This window comes from Lissotriton vulgaris, chromosome 3_1, assembly GCF_964263255.1.
Source record: "Lissotriton vulgaris chromosome 3_1, aLisVul1.2, whole genome shotgun sequence".
In the NCBI taxonomy this organism is placed as follows: Eukaryota; Metazoa; Chordata; class Amphibia; order Caudata; family Salamandridae; genus Lissotriton; species Lissotriton vulgaris.
In genome coordinates this window covers 1,343,539,484-1,343,560,593 of record NC_141689.1, presented here as the reverse complement: position 1 = coordinate 1,343,560,593, position 21,110 = coordinate 1,343,539,484, and the positions used below count along the sequence as shown (strand labels likewise).

At 47.8% G+C, this 21,110-nt stretch overlaps 1 protein-coding gene across 1 annotated transcript in view; it reads right to left on the bottom strand.

Moving 5' to 3' along the window:
* The window catches only part of FRAS1 (Fraser extracellular matrix complex subunit 1), a 1,404,104-nt gene that overhangs the window by 86,534 nt on the left and 1,296,460 nt on the right, over positions 1-21,110 (bottom strand). The window contains exon 25 of the mRNA XM_086961814.1: positions 5,214-5,419. Within this exon, the coding sequence (XP_086817940.1) occupies positions 5,214-5,419 (206 nt within the window). The remainder of the gene's footprint in view (positions 1-5,213; positions 5,420-21,110) is intronic.

Sequence of the window (21,110 nt, the reverse complement as noted above, 5' to 3'; positions counted from 1 at the left end):
CAGGCTCCTCGTTTTTTACTGCCGAGATAAGGGCCCCCTTTGCTTCTCGGCATTTCGAAGAGTACCACGATGACCTGGACGAATAAGCACCATTACGGGCGACCTTGGAGCTTGTCTGGGAAATAAGGAAAAGATCACTCAAAGCCTCCATTGTCTTTACAAACAGGGGCAAGGTCCTTCCGTCCGTGGGGATCAATGCATCCAGCCTGGAATCAGCCTCTAGCAGAATAGACGCCGCTTGTGATAGCCTCTCTTCGTCCGCCGAGACTCTTGCCCACTTCAAGCGCCTACTACAGTTAGAGGGAACGATTTCGCGGGAGGTTTTCCACTTATGATCTGAACTAGCAAAGGTCCCCTCTTTCCATGGGCTAGTGATCAAAATAGAAAGTGGGTTATGGTCACTGTCACTAGATACAATGACCTCCATATCTTGGTGGAGAGCCCACAGATTAAAGTTAAGCATAATAAAATCAATTCTTGAGGTCCGTCCAATTCTGTTATAAGTATGGGCTCCATTGGGGTCCGATTTGGAGCGACCGTTGACTGATCTTAGGTTGTGTTCCAGGCAAAGGGCATTGATTTCTATTGCACTTTGAGTCCATTTGGGGATCGGGTCGATGGTTAGAATGGGGATACCTCTCCTAGAGTCCTCTTCGAAGGTATCCAGAATGTCATCCCTAGACAATGGCTCAAAGCAACAGTTAAAATCACCCGCCAGCAGGACATAAGAATCAATATTACAAGAGGCTAGTTCGTTGCTTAGGCCTGTAGATGATAATCGTGAAGATCCACCATTAGTGCCCCTCAGATAGATGTTGAAGATTTCAAGGGACCTCCCTCCTTTGCAATGCAATGATAGCCATTGTAAATCAAGGGATTTAGTAGACCTTTGGGTGACACCTAGCCTTAGGGCGATACTAATCCAAATCAATAGACCGCCTGAAGGGCGACCTTTAGATCCAGGAAGCTGTACGGCTGGGACAAAGTAAGTCGTGAACCCCGCTCTGTGCCTTGGTTCTTGGCACCAAGTTTCCTGAAAGAGGCAGATGTTATATGGTTCTAGGAATGTAGTCCAATCTGGATTATCGAGGTTGCGATCGAGCCCAGCCACATTCCAGCTCAAGACCTTTATTACCGATGAATCAGAGGTATGCTGTAAAGAGGCAAGGATGGGCGGAGCAGCTTCAAATACAACATCTCTGAAGACATTTGGGCTAGATTTAGAATGCTGCGAAAAAGGAGTCTTAATTGAGTCAGCCCCATTCACCTCTGCAGCACTCCCTAGGCTTAGTGGTTGAGGAGTCGTAAAGGATGGAACTATGTCACCTTCCGAAGTATGAGAGTCGGAAGTGCCAGGGGGCGTCAACCCTACCTTATTATCTAGGTCATTGGTGCATCCCACTAGGCCCACTGCGGGATCTGGGGGTACGTGCTCTAGTGGGCTTCCGGCGAACAAGTCAAAAGATTTTTCGGAGTTATGCTGTTAATGTTGGCTAGAAAGTCAATCCACCTCCTCCAGGCCACCATATCTGTTAGAAGTGGGAAAGCCATTCCAAAGTGGCTGGAATTGATTGTGAGCTTTAGGATGGCTTTTCCAGGGTTGGTGTTGAACTATGGGCCAATTATCCACCGGGGTATGCTGGGAACGGGGTGGGTAAAAGAAAGACAGGGGTCTGGGTATTACAGGGGACCCTTCAGAACCAGGCCAGGAGCAGATAAATTGTGCCGTATGCGGGTCCTCGAAGGTCACCACTATGCAATCCCCTGGGCTAGATTTCTTTGTGGGGCCCACCCAGCGAGTTCTACGGACCATCAGTACTCTGCTTTTCTGGCCATTGGGGATAGGTCTATTATTATTTAGCCAATACATTATTTTATTTTTTAGCGACCAGTGGTTCTCATATTGGTCTACACCAATCTGAGGGACACCCGTTAGGACCACCACATAGTCGTTGGCCTCAGGGGGAAGATCAATATATCCCCCTCTGAAATTGGCCTTCGAAGGCGGGTCCTGTGCAGTACCAAAGGTAGATTTGGGCTGAGCATCAGATTTGGGCTTACCTGAGTGGGGCTCTGTAGCTCGTTGAGAAGCTTTAGATTTGGTGGCAGGAGGGATTTGATTCACTGCCACAGACCTTGGCTTGGGTATCGGTCGGGAGGGGGGTGGTGCTGGGGGCGGGTTATCCTGACATGGTGTGGCAGGGTTACGAGGAGGAACATCCTGCGATTGGGTTGAAGAAATTGGTGGTGTGATGTCCGGGGCAAGCTGCCCCTGATTTTCAAGGGTTTTCAAGCCGAGAGTGGCCAGAGCGATAATACTTTTTTCCATCTCGAGCAAGTTATTCTCTATTCTCGAGAGTCTAAGGTCGAGAGGGGAAAGAAGTTTCTTTAAAGTTGTCCAAACCAAATCTATAAATGCCCTATCGTTGTTGCCTAACCCTTCAGTCTGCAAGCCCTCAGTCTCTTGAACCATACTAGTTGAGATGGCTTCAGGAACCACTGTACCACCCTCCCTAAGTGTTTGTGACCCCATACTTTTTCCTTGGGAGTCATTTGATGGCGCGTTAGGTGATAGGGCTCTCGTTAAATTTAGGTTTTGGGGAAGCACAATTTTCGCCTTTTTACGAGCATAAGCAGTGCCTGCTCGACGCTTCCTTTTGGGTGGTTTACTAGTAGTAGGGTTTGAGGGTAACTGGGGGTTAGGGGTCGTAGTCTGGGCACAAAGTGTAGATGCAGGTAGGGGTTTGGCTTCTTCTACGTTGGTATATTGCTCTAGCAATGGGGAGGGGGTGGAGTTAGTTGAGATCCGGTGGACAACAGCCTGTGTGACTACGCCTTTAGGGACGACAGGGCGTTCTGGCGTAACCGCGGTGGCTATGTGGCCTAGAGAGGATTTTTTTGAGTGCGCTATCACTTGCGACAGGCGTCTAGCAGCATCTAGTTCTAAGGACACCCGGGTTTGCAATTTAGATATTTCATTATCAATGGCAATGTTAGTGCGGGTGATAAAGTCATCCATAGGGCCGCTGATTTGTGAAGCTGCCTTGGAGGTCTTACTCCGAGTTGCTCTAGTACTCATTTCGTGTGGAGCAAGTAGATGAATATCTGTAGGAAAAAACGATAGAGAGTGGGCCAGTCCAGTCCTCTGCCGTCCTCTAACGGCCTCAAACGGCCCAGTCTTAGCCCTGTCTTCGCCCGGGCTGCGTCCCGCGCTGCGGGAGAGTTGAGCCAAGATATAGTGGGCGTGTGGGGCGGAAAGGGCGGGGGGAGGGCCGGCGGGGAGAGCGGACCGGATGTTAGTCCGTGGTCTTCGCAGGGACTCCTGGATAACGGAGTCCCTGCACACTCGCAGCCCACGCCTTTCCTCTTACCCCTGCCTCTGCTTCCAGTGTCCAGGTGCTGGTGGTAACACACGCACTCCTGTGCGCAGCGGCTCCCGCGGAGCGGGAGCGGCAAGCCGTGTGGGCGGAACTGCCCTCAGAACTCCTCAGCAAACAGGGTGAGCCTCTTCTCGTGCTTAACAGCGTCCCACGGAAATGTTGATGAAAGCGCCCTTTAAACTGTCAGATGGGCGGGGGGAGGGCCGGCGGGGAGAGCGGACCGGATGTTAGTCCGTGGTCTTCGCAGGGACTCCTGGATAACGGAGTCCCTGCACACTCGCAGCCCACACCTTTCCTCTTACCCCTGCCTCTGCTTCCAGTGTCCAGGTGCTGGTGGTAACACACGCACTCCTGTGCGCAGCGGCTCCCGCGGAGCGGGAGCGGCAAGCCGTGTGGGCGGAACTGCCCTCAGAACTCCTCAGCAAACAGAGTGAGCCTCTTCTCGTGCTTAACAGCGTCCCACGGAAATGTTGATGAAAGCGCCCTTTAAACTGTCAGATGGGCGGGGGGAGGGCCGGCGGGGAGAGCGGACCGGATGTTAGTCCGTGGTCTTCGCAGGGACTCCTGGATAACGGAGTCCCTGCACACTCGCAGCCCACGCCTTTCCTCTTACCCCTGCCTCTGCTTCCAGTGTCCAGGTGCTGGTGGTAACACACGCACTCCTGTGCGCAGCGGCTCCCGCGGAGCGGGAGCGGCAAGCCGTGTGGGCGGAACTGCCCTCAGAACTCCTCAGCAAACAGGGTGAGCCTCTTCTCGTGCTTAACAGCGTCCCACGGAAATGTTGATGAAAGCGCCCTTTAAACTGTCAGATGGGCGGGGGGAGGGCCGGCGGGGAGAGCGGACCGGATGTTAGTCCGTGGTCTTCGCAGGGACTCCTGGATAACGGAGTCCCTGCACACTCGCAGCCCACGCCTTTCCTCTTACCCCTGCCTCTGCTTCCAGTGTCCAGGTGCTGGTGGTAACACACGCACTCCTGTGCGCAGCGGCTCCCGCGGAGCGGGAGCGGCAAGCCGTGTGGGCGGAACTGCCCTCAGAACTCCTCAGCAAACAGGGTGAGCCTCTTCTCGTGCTTAACAGCGTCATTTTAACTCTGGTCTCCAGAGCCACTGCGCACCATCCCATTTGGTGTCTTATTGGATGAATAAAATTGGTACTTATGCTTCATCTAACCATTCTCTGGCTGACTCTTTTTTACTTCTACTAATATGTATTTAGTAGAGGATTGAAATGTAGACCATGGTTGTTCACTTTGAACACTGTGCAGAGCCAATGTGATTCTTTCATCTTGCAGGACAAAATAGCCTACACTTTATACTATCCCCTAACCACTCCCCTTCAGTGACATCTTAAGTTTGTTTTAGGCTCGTGTGCTTCCTCTTTCTCATCTCGAAACAACCAGGAAAAGCCCACTGTCTGCCTGTTGAGGTGATACCAGCGGTCCATCCAAGAGCCCCTTTATTATGTACCCAAACTCATTATTTAAATATGGAGGGTAGTTAGGCATCCTAACCATAAATCTCTATTGAAGAACAATACAATCAATACAAATATGCATTCAAGGAATCAAGACTATGACTGGTGCAGAGGCGTTATTAAACAAGTGCAATGAAGAGACAGCACACTTAGTAATACGGACACATATAATCTGCTAACAAATATGCTGACATGGAGTTTTAAACATTTAAATGGAGAGACAGTTGTAGCAGTGTCACCACCCTTGTTTACAATAAAAACAAATATTTTGTTACTGTCAAATGTTATCGCCACATTAGCTGTACACAAATTATTTTTTTAACTGGGAATATTATGCTGTATCTTGGCAAAAAAACATACCAGCAGCAGAAACCTGTGCTTGAGGTGCTTGTTGGGCTGAATACAACCATACTGCGGACCCTCGTTATAGATTGTTCCTGTGGGGTCAAAGAAAGGCACATATCCATCTTTTCCAGTGCAGAGGTACACCTTCTCCAGTTGCAGCTTGTAGGCAGAGTTCAGATTCTGGTCGGGATTCCACAGTACACGGCCATATAGAGTTTGACCTGTTGAGAGTAAATCACAAGGTGATACATTTTAAATAAAATAAGCGAATAAACACCTGTCAATTGATAACATTATATTGATTGTGCAAGATCAATAAGCTGACAATTACCAGTTGCTGAGATCCTTTTTTTTTATAACCAACTTTATTGAAGGTTTTGCGGCAAGACATACTATCCCAGAGCGAAAGAGAAAACTGTGTGCATATAACAATACAGCAAGCCCAGACATCAATATTGCAAAACAGTATAGAATCACATTGACAGTAAATAGCTACACCCCCACCTCCATATTTGGGCACCCGTCCGAGGACAGTCACAAGCCTCAAAAACCTGCTTTTCCTGGTGTGTACACAAGTCACCCCCCCCCCCCCCCCCCCAACACTACACCGGCACCTGTTTGTGGCTTTCATGTACAGGCCACATCTCTTTTAGCAACTATACAAGCCACTCCAAGAAGACTCTTTCATCCCAGATCAGAGGAAAGCACCGACCCACCCACTCCCTCTCAGGAGGGCCTAAACACTGGATAGTAACATGGAAACAATCCGCTGCCGGAAGCGTGCATCTCGCACAGATGGCAGGGGCAATGGGGAGTAAGTGATGTAAATGAGGCGGGTGTGGTATGTTGGCTGTACATAGTTAAATTGAACTATATGCAACTGACATAAGATCGTCAGTTCTCAGGGCGCCATACAGGCCTCCCTTCATTTATCCATCCGGTTCTCCCACCTCCACCTATCCCTTTCAAGGCAGTCAGTGGCATGGATAGATCACAGAGATGGCCCCCTTACCCAGATGTCCAAAGAAAACCTTTTCCTCGAGCAGACTATACTCGGGTAGCCAAGCTCCTGGGAGATCATGGACCTGGAGGGCGTGGCGTAATTGGAGGTAACAAAATAACTGTTGTAGAAAAGTGCCCATATTTGCTTCGTTAACCCCCTCTTTTTGCCTGACACATGATGCACTTTGACTCGGTGTGCCCTGGGTCCTTGACAATCAGGGTCCCACAGCCTGTGTTCTACTGCAAAGCTGTCCTTTGTACCAACAATTGGCACATCTCTGGCTACAGGTAAACCACTAGTAAAAGGTACCATTGGTACCAAGGGCTATGTGACCAAGTAAGGCCTTGGGGCTGCAGCACCTATTGTGCCACTCTAGAGACCCTGTACCTTAACACCCACACACTGCAGGCTGCGTGTTTTGGTGCAAGGAAAAGTGAAGAGTCGACAAGGCACACATCCCTAAGGTGCCATGCTGCAACCCACTGTGTGGGGCCTAGATAAGTCACCCCTCCAACAGGGTGCACTAATCCTCAGGTGAGATTACAGTGGCATGAGCCCTGTACCCCTACAGCATGGGTACTCACAAACCTTCTCTCGAGGGCAAATTTACAGAGTGGTTTGTGTCAGAGGGCCTCATCGGTGGGGGCGGGGTCAGTGGGAGAGGGGGCGGGGCTAAAGCAACAACAAAAACTGTGACTATGAGGTGGAACACATGTCCGTGCAGCAGACGCCTTTGTCCACTCAGCTACCAGACCCGGCATACACATCTCTCTCTCTCCCTCTCTCTGTCTCCCTCCCTCCCTCTATCTCTCTCTCTCTCTCTGCCTCCCTCCCTCCATCCCTCTATCTCCCTCTCTCCCTCCCCGGTCTCCCTCTGTCTCACTCACTCTGACTGTATCACTCCCTCTCTCTCCTAATTCTGACTGTCTCACTCCCTCTCCCCTTCCCTCTCCCTCCCTCTCCTTCCCTCTATCCTCCCCTTCCTCTCCTTCCCTCTTCCTCCCTCTCCTTTCCTTTCCTTCACTCCATCACCCTCACTCCCCTTCCCCCTATTTCCCTCTCCCTCCCTCCCTCACTCCCCTTCCCTCACCCTCACTCCCTCCCTCCCTCCCCTCTCCTTCCCTCTCTCCCTCCCTCACTCCCCTTCCCACACTCCCCTTCCCTCTCTCCCTCCCTCCCCTTCTCTCCCTCCCCCTCCCTCTCTCCCCTTCCCACACTCCCCTTCTCTCTCTCTCCCTCCCCTTCCCTCCCTCTCTCCCCTTCCCTCCGTCCCCTTCCCTCCCTCCCTCCCCTCGCTCCCTCCCTCCCCTTCGCTCGTTCCCTCCATCCCTCCCCTCCCTCCCTCCCTCCCATTCCCTCACTCCCCTCTCTCCCTCACTCCCCTTCCCCCTCCCTCACTCCCCTTCCCTCACTCCCCTTTCCTCCCTCCCTCCCTCCCCTTCCCTCCCTCCCTTTCCCTCACTCACTCCCCTTCCCTCACTCACTCCCCTTCCCTCACTCACTCCCCTTCCCTCCCTCCCTCCCCTTCCCTCAATCCCCTTCCTCCCCTCTCTCCCTCCCTCCCCTTCCCTCTCTCCCTTTCACTCCCTACCTCCCCTCTCTCCCTCCCCTTCCCTCACTCCCCTCTCTCCCTCACTCCCCTTCCCCCTCCCTCACTCCCCTTCCCCCTCACTCCCCTTCCCTCACTCCCCTCTCTCCCTCACTCCCCTTCCCCTCCCTCACTCCGCTTGCCCCTCCCTCCCTCCCCTTCCCTCACTCACGTCCCTTCCCTCACTCACTCCCCTTCCCTCACTCACTCCCCTTCCCTCACTCACTCACCCTTCTCTCACTCTCCCTTCCCTCACTCCCAATTCCCTCACTCCCATTCCCTCACTCCCTCCATCCCTCCCCTCACTCTCTCCCTAACTCCCCTTCCCTACCTCCCCTTACCTCAATCCCCTCCCCCCACCCTCCCTAGCTCCCCCTCCCTCACTCCCTCACCTTCCCCTACTCCCTCACTCCCATTCCCTCACTCCCCTTCGATCTCTCCCTTCCCTCACTCGCACTCGCTCTCCCCCTTCCCTCACTCCCTTTCCTCACTCCCCTTCCCTCACTCCCCTTCCCCACTCCCTCCCTCACCCCCTCCCTCACTCCGTCTCCTTCCCCTTTCCTCACCCCCTCCCTCACTCCCTTTCCTCCCTCCCCTTCCCTCACTCTGTCTCCCTCGCTGCGTCTCCCTGCTCCCTCTGTCGCCCTCCTCCCTCTGTCTGTCTCCCTTTCTCAGTTTCAATTTCTCTGTCTCCCTTTCCCTCCCTCCCTCCCTCTGTCTCTGTCCCTCTACCTTCCTCTGTCACCCCATCCTGCCTGTGTGTCACTAGGCTAAGACAGCTTCCCCAGCGCGCACAGACACACAGCCCCACCCGAGCACTTCATAGGTCTTTAAAAAGACCATTTGCATGTGCATGGGGCTTTGCTGTATTTCACCTCCTCTTAGCGCCCCTGCAGCTTCACTCTGGCCTCGCTGGAATGAATCGCCCGGCCCCCACAGAGCAGCAGAGTGTTTGCAGACACTCTTTGAAAATACGGGTACGATGTCTCATGGTCCGCGGGCCGCCACGGAAGGCTTGCCAGGCCGCTGCCGGCCCGTACTATGAGTACCCGTGCCCTACAGTGTCTAAGTCTAATCCTAGACATTGTAAGCGTAGTAAAGCCATAAAGAGTATATGGTCAGGGAGTTGGTCATTACGAACTCCACAGCTCTATAATGGCTTTACTAAAACCTGGGAAGTTTGGTAGCAAACTTCTCAGCACATTAAACCCAAACAATGCCAGTGTGAGATTTAATGTAAACTGCAATCTTAGAGATGCCCCCTGAAAAACGACCAGCCTGGAGAGTTCCTGATTGGCTGCTCATTTGCCACCACCAGACAGGTTCCTGCACCCCTGAGTAGAGGCCCTTTGCTCTCTGGGTCCAGAAACAAAGTCCATCCTGAGCAGAAGTGCCATGGCTTCTCCCCAGGATGGGCGAGGTCTACAATGGGGAAGCTGCTGCCTTTGCAAGCTATCCCTGCTTTCTGCTTCCCCCAGCAACTGGCTCCCATCGGTTATGCCCCCCACTTTGGGCAGAAGAATCAGTAGAAAACCAAGTTAGGAGCAGTGTACCCATATTTGCCAAATCAATTGCACAGGTGGGGGAAGCAAAGTGAAAATCCCCTGTTCTTCCTGTCTCATCTTCTTAGCGGAGGTGGGTGGGTTCGCTAGTGAATCCAGAAAGTCTTCAAGCTGCAAAACTACACCGACGGGTAAGAAACTATTAGTTTTGCAGCGTGAATCTTTCTGGATTCACTATGTTGTACATAGACTTTGCAGCGGTTTGCTAAGTTTGTGGCGGCTGGGTGGAAGATGAGCGTTGGTTGTTGAATATATGCTGAAGCACCTTTTGTCCTTCTTGTACTTCCTTGTTCATCTGTATATCTACGCAGTAGTGCTTAGGGAATGTGTGCACTGAAGCCCATGTTGCCGCCAGGCAAATGTCTTTGATGGGTGTGTTTGCCAGGAAGGCTATTGTTGCTCCCTTTTTGCTGGTAGAGTGGGTTTGTGCCGCTCCCTGTAGTTCTTTACCTGCCTGCTTGTGGCAGAATTGTATTGTCTGTGCGATCCATCGTGCAATGGTGTTTTTTGTTACCGGTCTTCCCAAGAAACTGCTTGCGGAAGACACAAAGAATTGCTTTATTTTCTTGAATCTTTAGTTCTCTCAATGTAATGCATTACTGCTCTTCTAGCGTCCAGAGTGTGCTTGTGGATGGTTTCTAGAAGAAACTTGGTATCTGTATTGTCTGGCTTAAGTGGAACCTTGACACCACCTTTGGCATAAAGTGTGGGTCCGTTCTCATTACCACCGTCATTGTGAATTTGAATGTAGGGTTCTTGTAGTGTTAGCGCTTGCAGTTCGCTTACCCTGCGTAGCAAGATGATTGCTACCAGAAAGGCTGTTTTTATTTTGAGCATATGTAGAGAGGACTTGTGAATGGGTCCGAAGGGCGCCTTCATAAGTTGTGGGAGAACTACATTGAGGTTCCATGCTGGTGGTGGTACCCTTTTTGGGGGGGGTGATTCTTTTGGCACCTTTCAGGAATCTTTTTACCACCTGGGAGGTAAAGAAACTTTTCCCCGTTTCCCCTCTTGTGTAGGCTACTATTGCTGCTAGATGTACCCTCAGCGAGGTGTAGCTTAGGTTGGTCTTTAGCAAGTGTGTTAAATATCTTAACACTGTTGATTCCTTGGTGATTTTTTTCTGTAGCTTTTTCTTCATGCACCATTGGGTGAACCTCTTCCATTTTGCTACGTAACATTTCCGTGTGGTAGGTCTCCTCGCCTCCCGCAGCACCACCAGCGTGTTCTCTGGGAGTTTTAGGTGTGCGAACTCTATGTCTTCAGGAGCCAAGCTGCTAGGCTGAGGCTCTCCGGTTCTGGGTGGAGTACCCTTCCGTCTAGCATTGAGAGCAGCTCTCTTCTTTTTGGGAACTTATGTGGTGGCCCCTGTGCCATTTCCACTATCTGTGAGAACCAGGACTGCCTGGCCCACTGTGGGGCTACCAGTATCAGTGTCATGATGCTTGTTCTGCACTTGCTGAGCACCCTGTGCTTCAGCGGCATCAGGAGAAAAGCATAGGCAAATGTCTTCGACCAGCTTATCCATAAGGCATTTCCTTGGGATTGCTGTGCTGGTTGTCTGGATGCGAAGTTTTGGCATTTTACATTCTGGTGTGTTGAAAACAGGTCTATTTGTGGGGTCCCCCACTTTTTGAATAGCTTTTGCGTCTCCTGCGTATTGAGCTCCCACTCGTGGGATGCTGATGTCTGTCTGCTACCACATTTTTCTTCCCTGGTAGATGTATCGCCAGGAGGTCTATTTGTAGTGGAATGGCCCGCTTCCATATCTCCTGTGCTAGGTTTGATAGCGCACAGATTGTGTACCTCCCTGATTGTTGATGTAGAACATCGTTGTGGTGTTGTCGGTTTGTAGCAACGCCCTCTGGCCGTACATGTGTCTCTGGAAGGCTTTTCGTTCGTCGCCCTCGAAAGGACTGGCCCAAGGTTGGTACTGACAGTTTTGCTGTTGCTGACCTTGCTGTGCCTGGTTGTTACTCTGGTAAGTTTGCTGGAAGGTCTGGTGTGACGTTCCTGGCTGGTTTCATCCTCTGCCATTCAGCCTCTTAGAGGGGGTGCCCCTTCGCATTCCTCTGAACTGCAGCGCTCCCATGGACCTCGCAGTTTCATTATCCTTTTTTAGCTGTGTCAGCTTCTCATCCACTGGTGTGCCAAACAGTTGCTCCCCATTGAAGGGTGTGTTCAGAATATTGTTCTGGACTTCCGGCTTGAAACCTGAAATCCTCAGCCAGGCATGCCTTCTCTCTGTCACCCAAATCATCATAAGCCTGCTGGATGTGTCTGCCGCATCCAGGGCCGATTTTAGGCAGGTGTTGTTCATGTTCTTGCCTTCCTCCACCAGATGTGTTGCCCTCTGTTGGTACTGTACTGGGAGATGTTTGAGCATCTGGCCGACCTCCTCCCAATGTTGGTACGTATGTCTGTTTATTAGGGCATTGGAGTTCGCAATGCGCCAGTGACTTGCTGCATTCCTTTCTATTTTCCTCCCTGTGAGGTCTATCCTCTTACTCTCCTTGTCTGGAGGTGGCCAGAGTGTGTGGGAATGTTGGCCCTCTTTCTGGCTGTTGCTGAAATAATGGAGCCAGCTGGCACGGATCCCTGGATATATGCTGGATCCTTTGAGGAATGGTTATATTTCTTCACTGTTCTAGGGGTGACCGACCTGCAGGTTGATGGTTCCTTGAAAGCTTCCCTGCCCTGGTCCAGTACACTTGGAAGCATGGGTAGGAATTGGCTCCTAGTTTGAGTGGGGAGCAGAGTCTCTAAGAGGAAGCAAGCCTTTGGTTTTTCTTCCTCCAATTTTACCCCATAAGTTGTAGATGCCAATGTCGTCTTCCGGCGAAGGCCTCGACGGATAGGACTACAGTTTCTTCTGGGCTTTCGGCGTCGTGGTCCTGCCAATCCAGGTCCTGCGCCACTGAGGAAGTCAATTCCAAGTTTGTTTCTCGATCTTCCCCGCCTTCTCCTTCGTAATAATACAGGCCCTCCTCGTCCTGTTGTTCTGCTGGCTCTAGAGTTCGGAGGGTCGGCGAACTCCTGTTCGACTTCTGCTTCGACAACCGTCGAGGGCTTCGAAGGGATGGTGTATCTGCTCATCCGTTCGGCTAAATCCTTCTTTCTCTGGAGGGTAATGTCCATTTCGGCCTCGAGCCTTCTTTTCTTCCTCTCCATTTCTGCCGCTTGTTCAGCGTCAAGAGTTTCGGTGTTTCTCTTCGATGTCGTCGATGTTGACGTCGAAGTCCCCTTTGGGTCTTTTTCCTTCGGCGTCAAGCGTGCCTTTTCGGGGGCGTGCTTCGACGACCTAGGTTTCTCTTGAGCTTTTGCCATCTGAGAGTCCTTTTCGAAGGATACGCTGGGCTGTTTGTCTGTGGACGCAGCTGTGGCTGTCGATTGCTTCAACGCCAGTGCTCCTTTCGAGGACTTTGTCTCAGTTTTTCGAGTCTGTCAGGGTCTTAGGGGTCGACATCTCTCTTAGCTCCTTTGTCGACTTCTTATCGGTCTCTGCGACCGTGTAGTCCTCTTGTCGCTTGGCAATGTTGTCCTCTTCTCCAGGTGAGGCCTAAGTACCGGAGCGACGGGGTTGTCCTTTCCCCTGTATGGTGTAGTACGCTATCCTCTGTCTCTCCCTCACTCTGAGGGTCTTGGAGGTGAAAGCCGAGCAGGCATTGAAATCCTTGCTTTCGTGGTCGCTTGGCAGGCAGTGGTTGCAGACTGGATGCTGGTCCTTCTGCGCGTATTTGTGGTGGCAAATATGGCAACATTTTGAATGGGGTTTTTGTGAGAAGTTGGCCTGGCATATGATGTCCACTATTCTAGTGGACACCTTGCACCAGACCAAACGACCCTTATTGATGGTAGGTTTAAGACAACCTTTATAGAAAGCTATCCTAGTGGTAGCTTTGGAGAGCAGCCTTCAGGCAGACTCTTGAATGAATGTAAAGCAGCTTGTTTAACGAGTCTATAATCCCTTAAATTATCAAATTAAAGTATTCCAGTTGATTTGGAATGTTGAAGGTCCAAGATTTGTGTATCAGAGTTTCATCCAGGGTAATCTAAAGTTCTAGGGACCGCGTTCCTATACTTATACTAAGTTTAGGGGTTGTACTAACTCTAGGGTCCCATCTATGGGAGGACCTGGGAAGGGGGTGGTTACACCCCTTCCCCTTTGTCCAGTTTCGTGCCAGGGCTGAGACTGAGTGCTCCAGCAACCGGTTTGAACTGGGAAATGCACGGGGACACCTTGTGTGCCCCAGGCACTGTCTGAAAAGTATTTCCTGAATGCAACACACCCTGCCCCCATACACCAAAGCCTGTCTGGGGAGGTGCTGGAACCTCCCTGGACAGGAAACCTATTGTCCAAGCCTCCCCTGCCAGAGTTTCATCCAGCACCAGGAGGTCAGACTCGTGTCTGTGGCAGCAGCATCCACTTTGTGATGCTAGGGCTCTTTTAAACTATTACCGGGAAAGTAAAGGTGTACATGTCTTCTCCCTCTAGAAGGGTGGAATGCTACCCAGCGAAAACTGGGATGGGGATATTCCAAATGGTTTGACACCAAACACGACATGTTTTGATAAAGCCATTCCAAAGTTAGCATTAACCGCGAGGATTATAATGCACTTAAGAGTATATGGTATAGCTATATCACAGAACAGCTATAAGGAAGGGATTCCGAAAGCTGCAGAGGGGCTCAGCTCATGCTAGGGCACCCTCTCACACAAAACCAAGCAATCTGCCTTCAGGATTGTCAAGGCCTGCCATAGGAGTAACTTATAGGTTTATATGTGTCTGTTTTAAAAGGTAGATATAGGTATACTATATCTCAGTAAGGGGTGCTTACACCACCTTACCCAGGCTGCAAGTGCAGACCTGTGGTGCCATTTTGAAAGGTTTCCCAGGGGTGGCATAATATATGCTTCAGCCCATGGTAGGCCTCTGGGGTATCTATGCCCTTGGTACCTAAGGTACCATATACTAGGGACTCAGAATCAGAATCCGAAATGAACTTTATTCAATTTTAAACGTTAAAATCATAAAAGCACACATATAAAGGATAAATACATTATCATGGTTAACATGAAAAAAGTTCATTGATACACAGTTATCACAGGTAAACATCTAAGAATTCATAGTGTACATGTCAACATCTTCTAATTACCCAAGACAGTACTAAAACAATCAGTTTGACACTTAAAAGGTCCATCTCATTACATATCTTGCAATTCAATTATTTAGAGATTTCCTAGCCCTTAACACATTCTTTAAAAAACCCACCATTGAGCCAATACAGTAAAAATTTCCCAACATCTGTAAGTGCATAAAGGCAGGGCGACATTGCCTCCATCCTCCCTGTTTTAGTAGGGGTATTATCCATCTACGCCTTTCGCTACTATAGAACGTGCAAAATAAAATTGCATTGCATGTATGGTACTCTATAGAGAAATATTGTCGCAATGGCAACGGCAAAATTCCCTTGACCAGTCGTTAATAACAGGGTGCGTATTCAAGTAATGGAAAGTTCCGAATCTAAATCTAGTCAATAGGTATCTATTGTATCCATCCATAACATTTAACAGGTATGGTTGGATATCACACGTGATGGTAATTATTTGGTGTTTAGCTACCATGGGTTTATTAATTTCGAGGGTTAACCTGGTTTCTTCCAGGTGGATCATACAAACTTTTTTAAACTCCTTCCAATTAATAGACCTCATTTTGTCAGGTGAGGTGAAATATTCTGGGTGACCAATATCCTGCACAAAATTATATTTTAGCCATAAAATGTTGTGGGCTTATTTAGACTCATTGCAAAAGACTTCATAAAAAGTAAGCTCCTAGCCTTAACGGCTGGAGCCCAAGAAACAGATCTATCAAAAAGGACACCCAAATAGCTAAATGAATTTATTGTTTCCACCATACTCCCCCAGCCTGATAATTTATGTTCTTGTTGTTCCCTCTCCCACATGACATGACAAAACGTTTCTTAGCGTTCAATTTTAAACCCAGCCTATCCAAAACTAAAGTAAAAGGAAAGCACCATCTGCAGACCAATCTGGGTGCGGGCCATTAATACTGCGTCATCGGCATAGAGGAGGGAGGCTATTGGGCGGGTATTTACAGTTGGGGGATCCCTGGTATTTGATACCAACTCCTGTTCCAAGGCATTCGTATATAAAGAAAACAAGAGTGGTGCCAAAACACACCCCTGCCTCACACCCCGTTCTACTTTAAATGAGCGGTACACTCGCCCTCTACTCCATAACGGACTTTTGTTGCAGCTCCAGAGTAGAACTGCTTTAAAAACTGAATAAAAACAGGATCAACCTTTAAATGATTAAGAACACCCCACAGCTTGTTATGGACAACACAATCGAAAGCGGCTGTGAGGTCTACGAAGGCCAAATAGAGTTACCCTGTTTTGGCCTGCGTGTATTTACTAATTATAATATTAAGGTTCAAAATCTGCTCGTTGGTTCCTAACCCAGCTCTAAAACCATACTGGACATCACTTAAAATACCATCTTCCTCAGTCCATGCCTGTAGTTGATCTAGAACAATCCTGCCCGCTACCTTCATTAAAGAAAACAACAAAGATATTGGTCGGTAGTAAGCATGATTTTCCACTCACCCTTTTTAAAAACGGGGACTATAATTGATTCGGACCATGTACTTATAAAACCTTTTGCACAACACACTTGTAAAACCCTAGTTAAGATTAAGCCCCATACACCCCAAATAACGGCAGCCATATTGAGCTCGGTCTGGATTATCTAACAGATACCATCAGATACCAGCCGATCCTCCTATGGCACCGTATATGGACCAAAGAACAATGCCATCTTACTCGGTCTTTAATAACCGACTGTTTATCCCTGACTCACTGGAAAAAGATTCCATGGTTACTGTACGTCTTTAATTTTTTGAAAGATTTAAACTGCTTATTGTTTTTCACTGACCCTCCCTCACTTGTGTACATTTCCAGGAAGGCTTTGAAGAGACTGTGTGTTAACCACCTCAGAGATCTACGCATGTGCTCAGAGATTGGCAAACGTACAAACACCCATCTATTGATGATACAAACCTCACCTGGTCTACAGCTGTATCTGTCATTCTTTTTGTCAAACTATGAAAAGTATGTTTTAACCAGGTTTCGTTTTGACTCCTTTTATCGTCTTGTTTCGTTCCCCGGGGTTTCAAACTGGTCACATGAATTGATTAGATGCCCCTGTGATGAAATTGCACACCAGTCTACCCTACATGTAACATTGTTTTGTAGCTACTATGAGACCCCACGTAAGCGCTGTATTGTCCCTCTCCTCCGACAAATGGGCCTGAGAAGATGCAGGCCTGCACTCCTGGCATTACAGTTTTTAGAAACACAATTTGCTGCTAAGTGTATAGCTTGTTTTTTAAAAGCATGTTTGAAAATCCGATTACAACCACCTGAGTTATCTCTGTAATCTTTATGTAATCTTTATTTAATTGACATCAACTGTCTTTTTTTTATTCGTAACTGTTTCTTATCTCTTTGTTAACATTGTATATGCGGCAATCTTTTTAAAGAAAAAATTATAGTCTTGATGTAACCCTTTTTACTATGCACTTTTTATGATTGTAAAACTCAATCGAAATAAAGATTTTTTGAATTGAATTGAATTGAATTGACTTATACAGGAATATTGGTATCCCATCGGGACTGGCAGCCTTGCCACTCTTGCTTCTCTTGACTGCAGCATTAACATCTTGTAGTGAAATGTGAAAATTAAAAGGCGTAAAATGCTGGTCTGCCTTGTCAATGTCATGGCTCCGAGATGCTTCTTCGCTGGTCATCTGTTTCGAATAGACATTAGTAAAAAAGTCTATCCAAATTCTTTCTACAATGGTCACCTCAATTGATGGTGCATATACTTTATTACTGAGGAATGGGGCATTTACTACCGTCCAAAAATTCCGGCTGTCTTTGCGCTCGACGGCTTCACTAAGATTCTTCCAAGCCTTATCATTCAGCTCTTTCATCCTGTTTTTCCTAGCTGCTTTGTACAACTTCCTACAAGCCCTAATCTCACAGTTGTCTCTCACCTCTGTGTAGGACGTTCTCTCAATTTGAATAGCTTTTGGTACAGTCTTTATTGAACCAGCGCTTCTTAAAATTGTGCCGGCCTTTATGTTCTGATGTCAAAGTGTTGTTAACCACCTGAGTAATACTACTAAAAGCATTTAAAACTTCTTCATGGGTTGGGCAATCACTTAAACATATTTGAATTGGGCCTAATGCTTTGGTAACTATTACTTGACTTACTCCGTGGTGTCCCGGCTCGCCCAACGGATAGTGAACCCATTTTTTCTACCCAATTCTATGTTCTTAACCCATGCTGTTTTATTATATGATTTCCATGATACGCAATTTGGGATAGCTACGCTCACACTAATTGCCAGGTGATCACTCATTACATTTTGATGGTTGTAATAAGCTTTTACATGGCTTGCATAGCGATTTGGCATGATAATAAAGTCAATAGTTGACTTTGCACCTCTTCCTATAAAGGTGTATACAAACTACGCTTTCAATGTACATAAACAATTTGAAAATCCCAAGTCATATTTAAACATAATTTCATTAAACAGCTCCCCTTTGTCTGTATGTTGAAAATGAATTGGCGGATCATCCTTGTCTAAAGTTAGGCCACCCTTCCCTATTTCAGCGAGAGGACACAAGCTAGTATTAAAATCCCCACCCCAGAAAGGAATTATCTCAAGTTCTATTAAAATCCCCACCCCAGAAAGGAATTATCTCAAGTTCACCCTTCGAGTTTAGACTACAAATATCCCCACTAAGCTTCTCTAAAATAGCTCCCAACTGGCCTTTTTCCACATTATTATAAAAGTTGATCAAAGCCAATGTACTGCTGCCAGCCATATGTATAAAAAAAATTGATAATACATTTCAGAGCTAACCATTTCAATAGTGTGCGCCCCTAGCAAATTCGAAATATAGACACATAGTCCCCCTTTTGGCCTTCCACTATATGATTGAACTGCAGGTGTATGATATGTTTTAAACCCATTGATATGAACTCAGTCAATGACCCAGGTCTCTTGCAGACATAAAACATCAAATTTACAGATAAAATTCTGCCAGGCCTGGTCGTTCACTTTACTCTTTACTCCTGTGACATTCCAAAAACGGATTTTGCATACCCCTGACTGATGGTCGTTAGTTTTCGTATGGCCCCCCTCCAGAACATCAACAATATTTTAGTTGCTTGCTCCTTCATCCACTTGCTCATCCAGGGTCAAATCCTTTGGGGCAAGCACATCTATATTTTCAATAATGACAGTATTCTTGCACCAGGACAGATACCTGCTCGGTAGTTGTCAGTCGTTCTCATCCAAAGTAGCTAGCGGTCCAAATCTATTTGACACGGCTAGGTTTTAACAGGGGCCATCCCGTGTCTGTCTGAATGTACCAAATCTTACTGATACATTTATAGTTTCTGGTTGATAAAAGAAGCCCAGAGGGTGAACTTGGATGCCAGTATTAGGTAGATTTAAATTGTGCATTCTCATTAGGATTTCCCTGACCAACGCCGGTGAACCTAACAAGAGAACTATGCAATCACCTTCATAGAGTTTACTGCTGTTGCCCACCCAATCAGTTCTCCTCACCATCTTGAATTCCCTAAAGAGAGCCTTTGTTAAATCTAACCTATTTCCCAACCAATTTAGGGTTTTGTTTTTAAGGGCTTGCCAAGCTTCCAGGACATTGGCTAAGATGATAGTACACAGTGTAGCTGCTGGTGGAAGGCTAAACGTTTGTACGCTATGCCTTGACCCAGTAGCGTCATTAGCCACAGTCATTAAACTTTCCCCACCCTTCTATTCTTCACTTAATTTAAGGCCTTCCCTACCTGATTCTTTGGGTCTATATGCCTTGACTTGTTTTGTGGTGCCTTTTCCTGCAATCACAGGGACATTTTGGCCGGAATCCTGGCGCCCGCCCTGTTCGCTTGCAATAGGTAGTCTCTTGGCTGTTGCTGGGATCGTTTAGGGCTACCTTTTCTTGTTGCACATGATGGCCCAATGGTGCCTGATAAACTACACCATTTTCTTGTGCGGGTTTATGGTGAACCGCTAGAATTTTATCTATATCTGTTTCAATTTGATCAAGTCTACTCACAAGGGTACTGATGGATTGAGTCATATACTCTTTTAAGTCTTTTAATTATGTTTGCAAACTAATCAGTACACTTGGGGGTTCAGGACAAGTTTTTCCCCCCTCGGGGTGCTTGTAGAGGCCACTTCCTTTTGTGTTTTATTTTTAACTCCCAGCGATTTACCCTGTGTCTTTCTTAATTGAGTCTTCATTAATCTGGGGTTGCAAACCGGGGTCGAGTGAATTAGGACTGTATCTACTGTTGTGTGACTGGCTACCATCGATTTGGGTGGATTATAAGGTTTTTCAGAAGGTAATAGTTGATCACTATCTATTCCCCCATCGAGAATATCATCGGGAATTAGCTGTACGCACCCATTATTGGAGTGCGCATGGGTAACATTTTCAGCGGGATCTTTCTCTCTCACACTTGCATCTCTTATTTCGCATATCGCTATGCTATATGTGGTTTTTTGTTGTGATAGCGATGGGCCTATCGTTTCATTATTTAATGTTTCCTCTACTGTAATGATCTGTCTTTCTAATTCCCCGACAGCCCCTGTTAGATAATTAAATAGAGTCATGTTGATTTTCCTATGCTTGCTTGGTGCTTTTGGTGTATGACTAGTGGCCTGTTCCTTTTCCCCTTTCTAATCCGTCGCTAGCGGACTTTTAACTCTTTTAGGGCTTATAAAGCTATGAGCCTCACGGAGATGGCCACCTACCCACTCCGTTAGCTAAATGCTTTATGCGGCCCACTAAGTATAAAGTGCAAGGCCTAGGGTCTCACAAAGGTAGGCCAGTAACCAATCTGGAGTGCACCTAATGTACATGCAATCAATTTAGATAGAGAAAAGCTTGACTGGGGTCCTGATTAGCAAGGTCACAGCCAGACTAAAGTCGATAAACCAGTGAAACACAGCAAATAGTGGGGGTAAGCAGATCCTACTCTCCTACAGTTTTGTCCATATCTGCGCTTAGAGGCCCCCCTGTGTGCGCATTCTCCGTTGGACGCTGAAGTTCTTTTTCTTTCTCGCCTTCTTCGTCGTCCCGGCTCTGTATTCCTGGTCGTGAGATGAAAACTCCATCTTTTCGGTGGTTTTCTGTTGATTTTTTCCCTCTTTTTTCCAAAAACTCTGGAACTCCTCTGTGACGATCAAAACCCAACGGTGGAAAAAAGAATCTGAAGATGGCACCCAAAGGTGGAAGCTTCCGGGGGAAGCACGCCAACATCACAAAGGGCACCAAATGGTGGGACGTCAAAGCCCACCTCGGCCACGAAAAAAAAAAGAGAAAAAAAGACTACCATTTCGGACCCAACCACTAGACCTTGAAATAATGCACAGCATAGTGAATCCAGAAAGATTCACGCTGCAAGACTATCTGTCGTCTATGTGGGGATTCAAAAGAGGATATTTTTCATCTACATTTGCAAGGAACTGGACAACGAGCGCAGATCCCTATTAAAACCTGCCGTAAAGGAAATGGGAATAAGAACATGCAGGCAGGCGGTTAAAGCATGCTTTGACAGCAAAAATATCCAACTAGCGTGTCTCCTTGTCAAATTTCTAGATAAAGCAGAAAAAAAGCTGGACTCTAGTAGAGAGC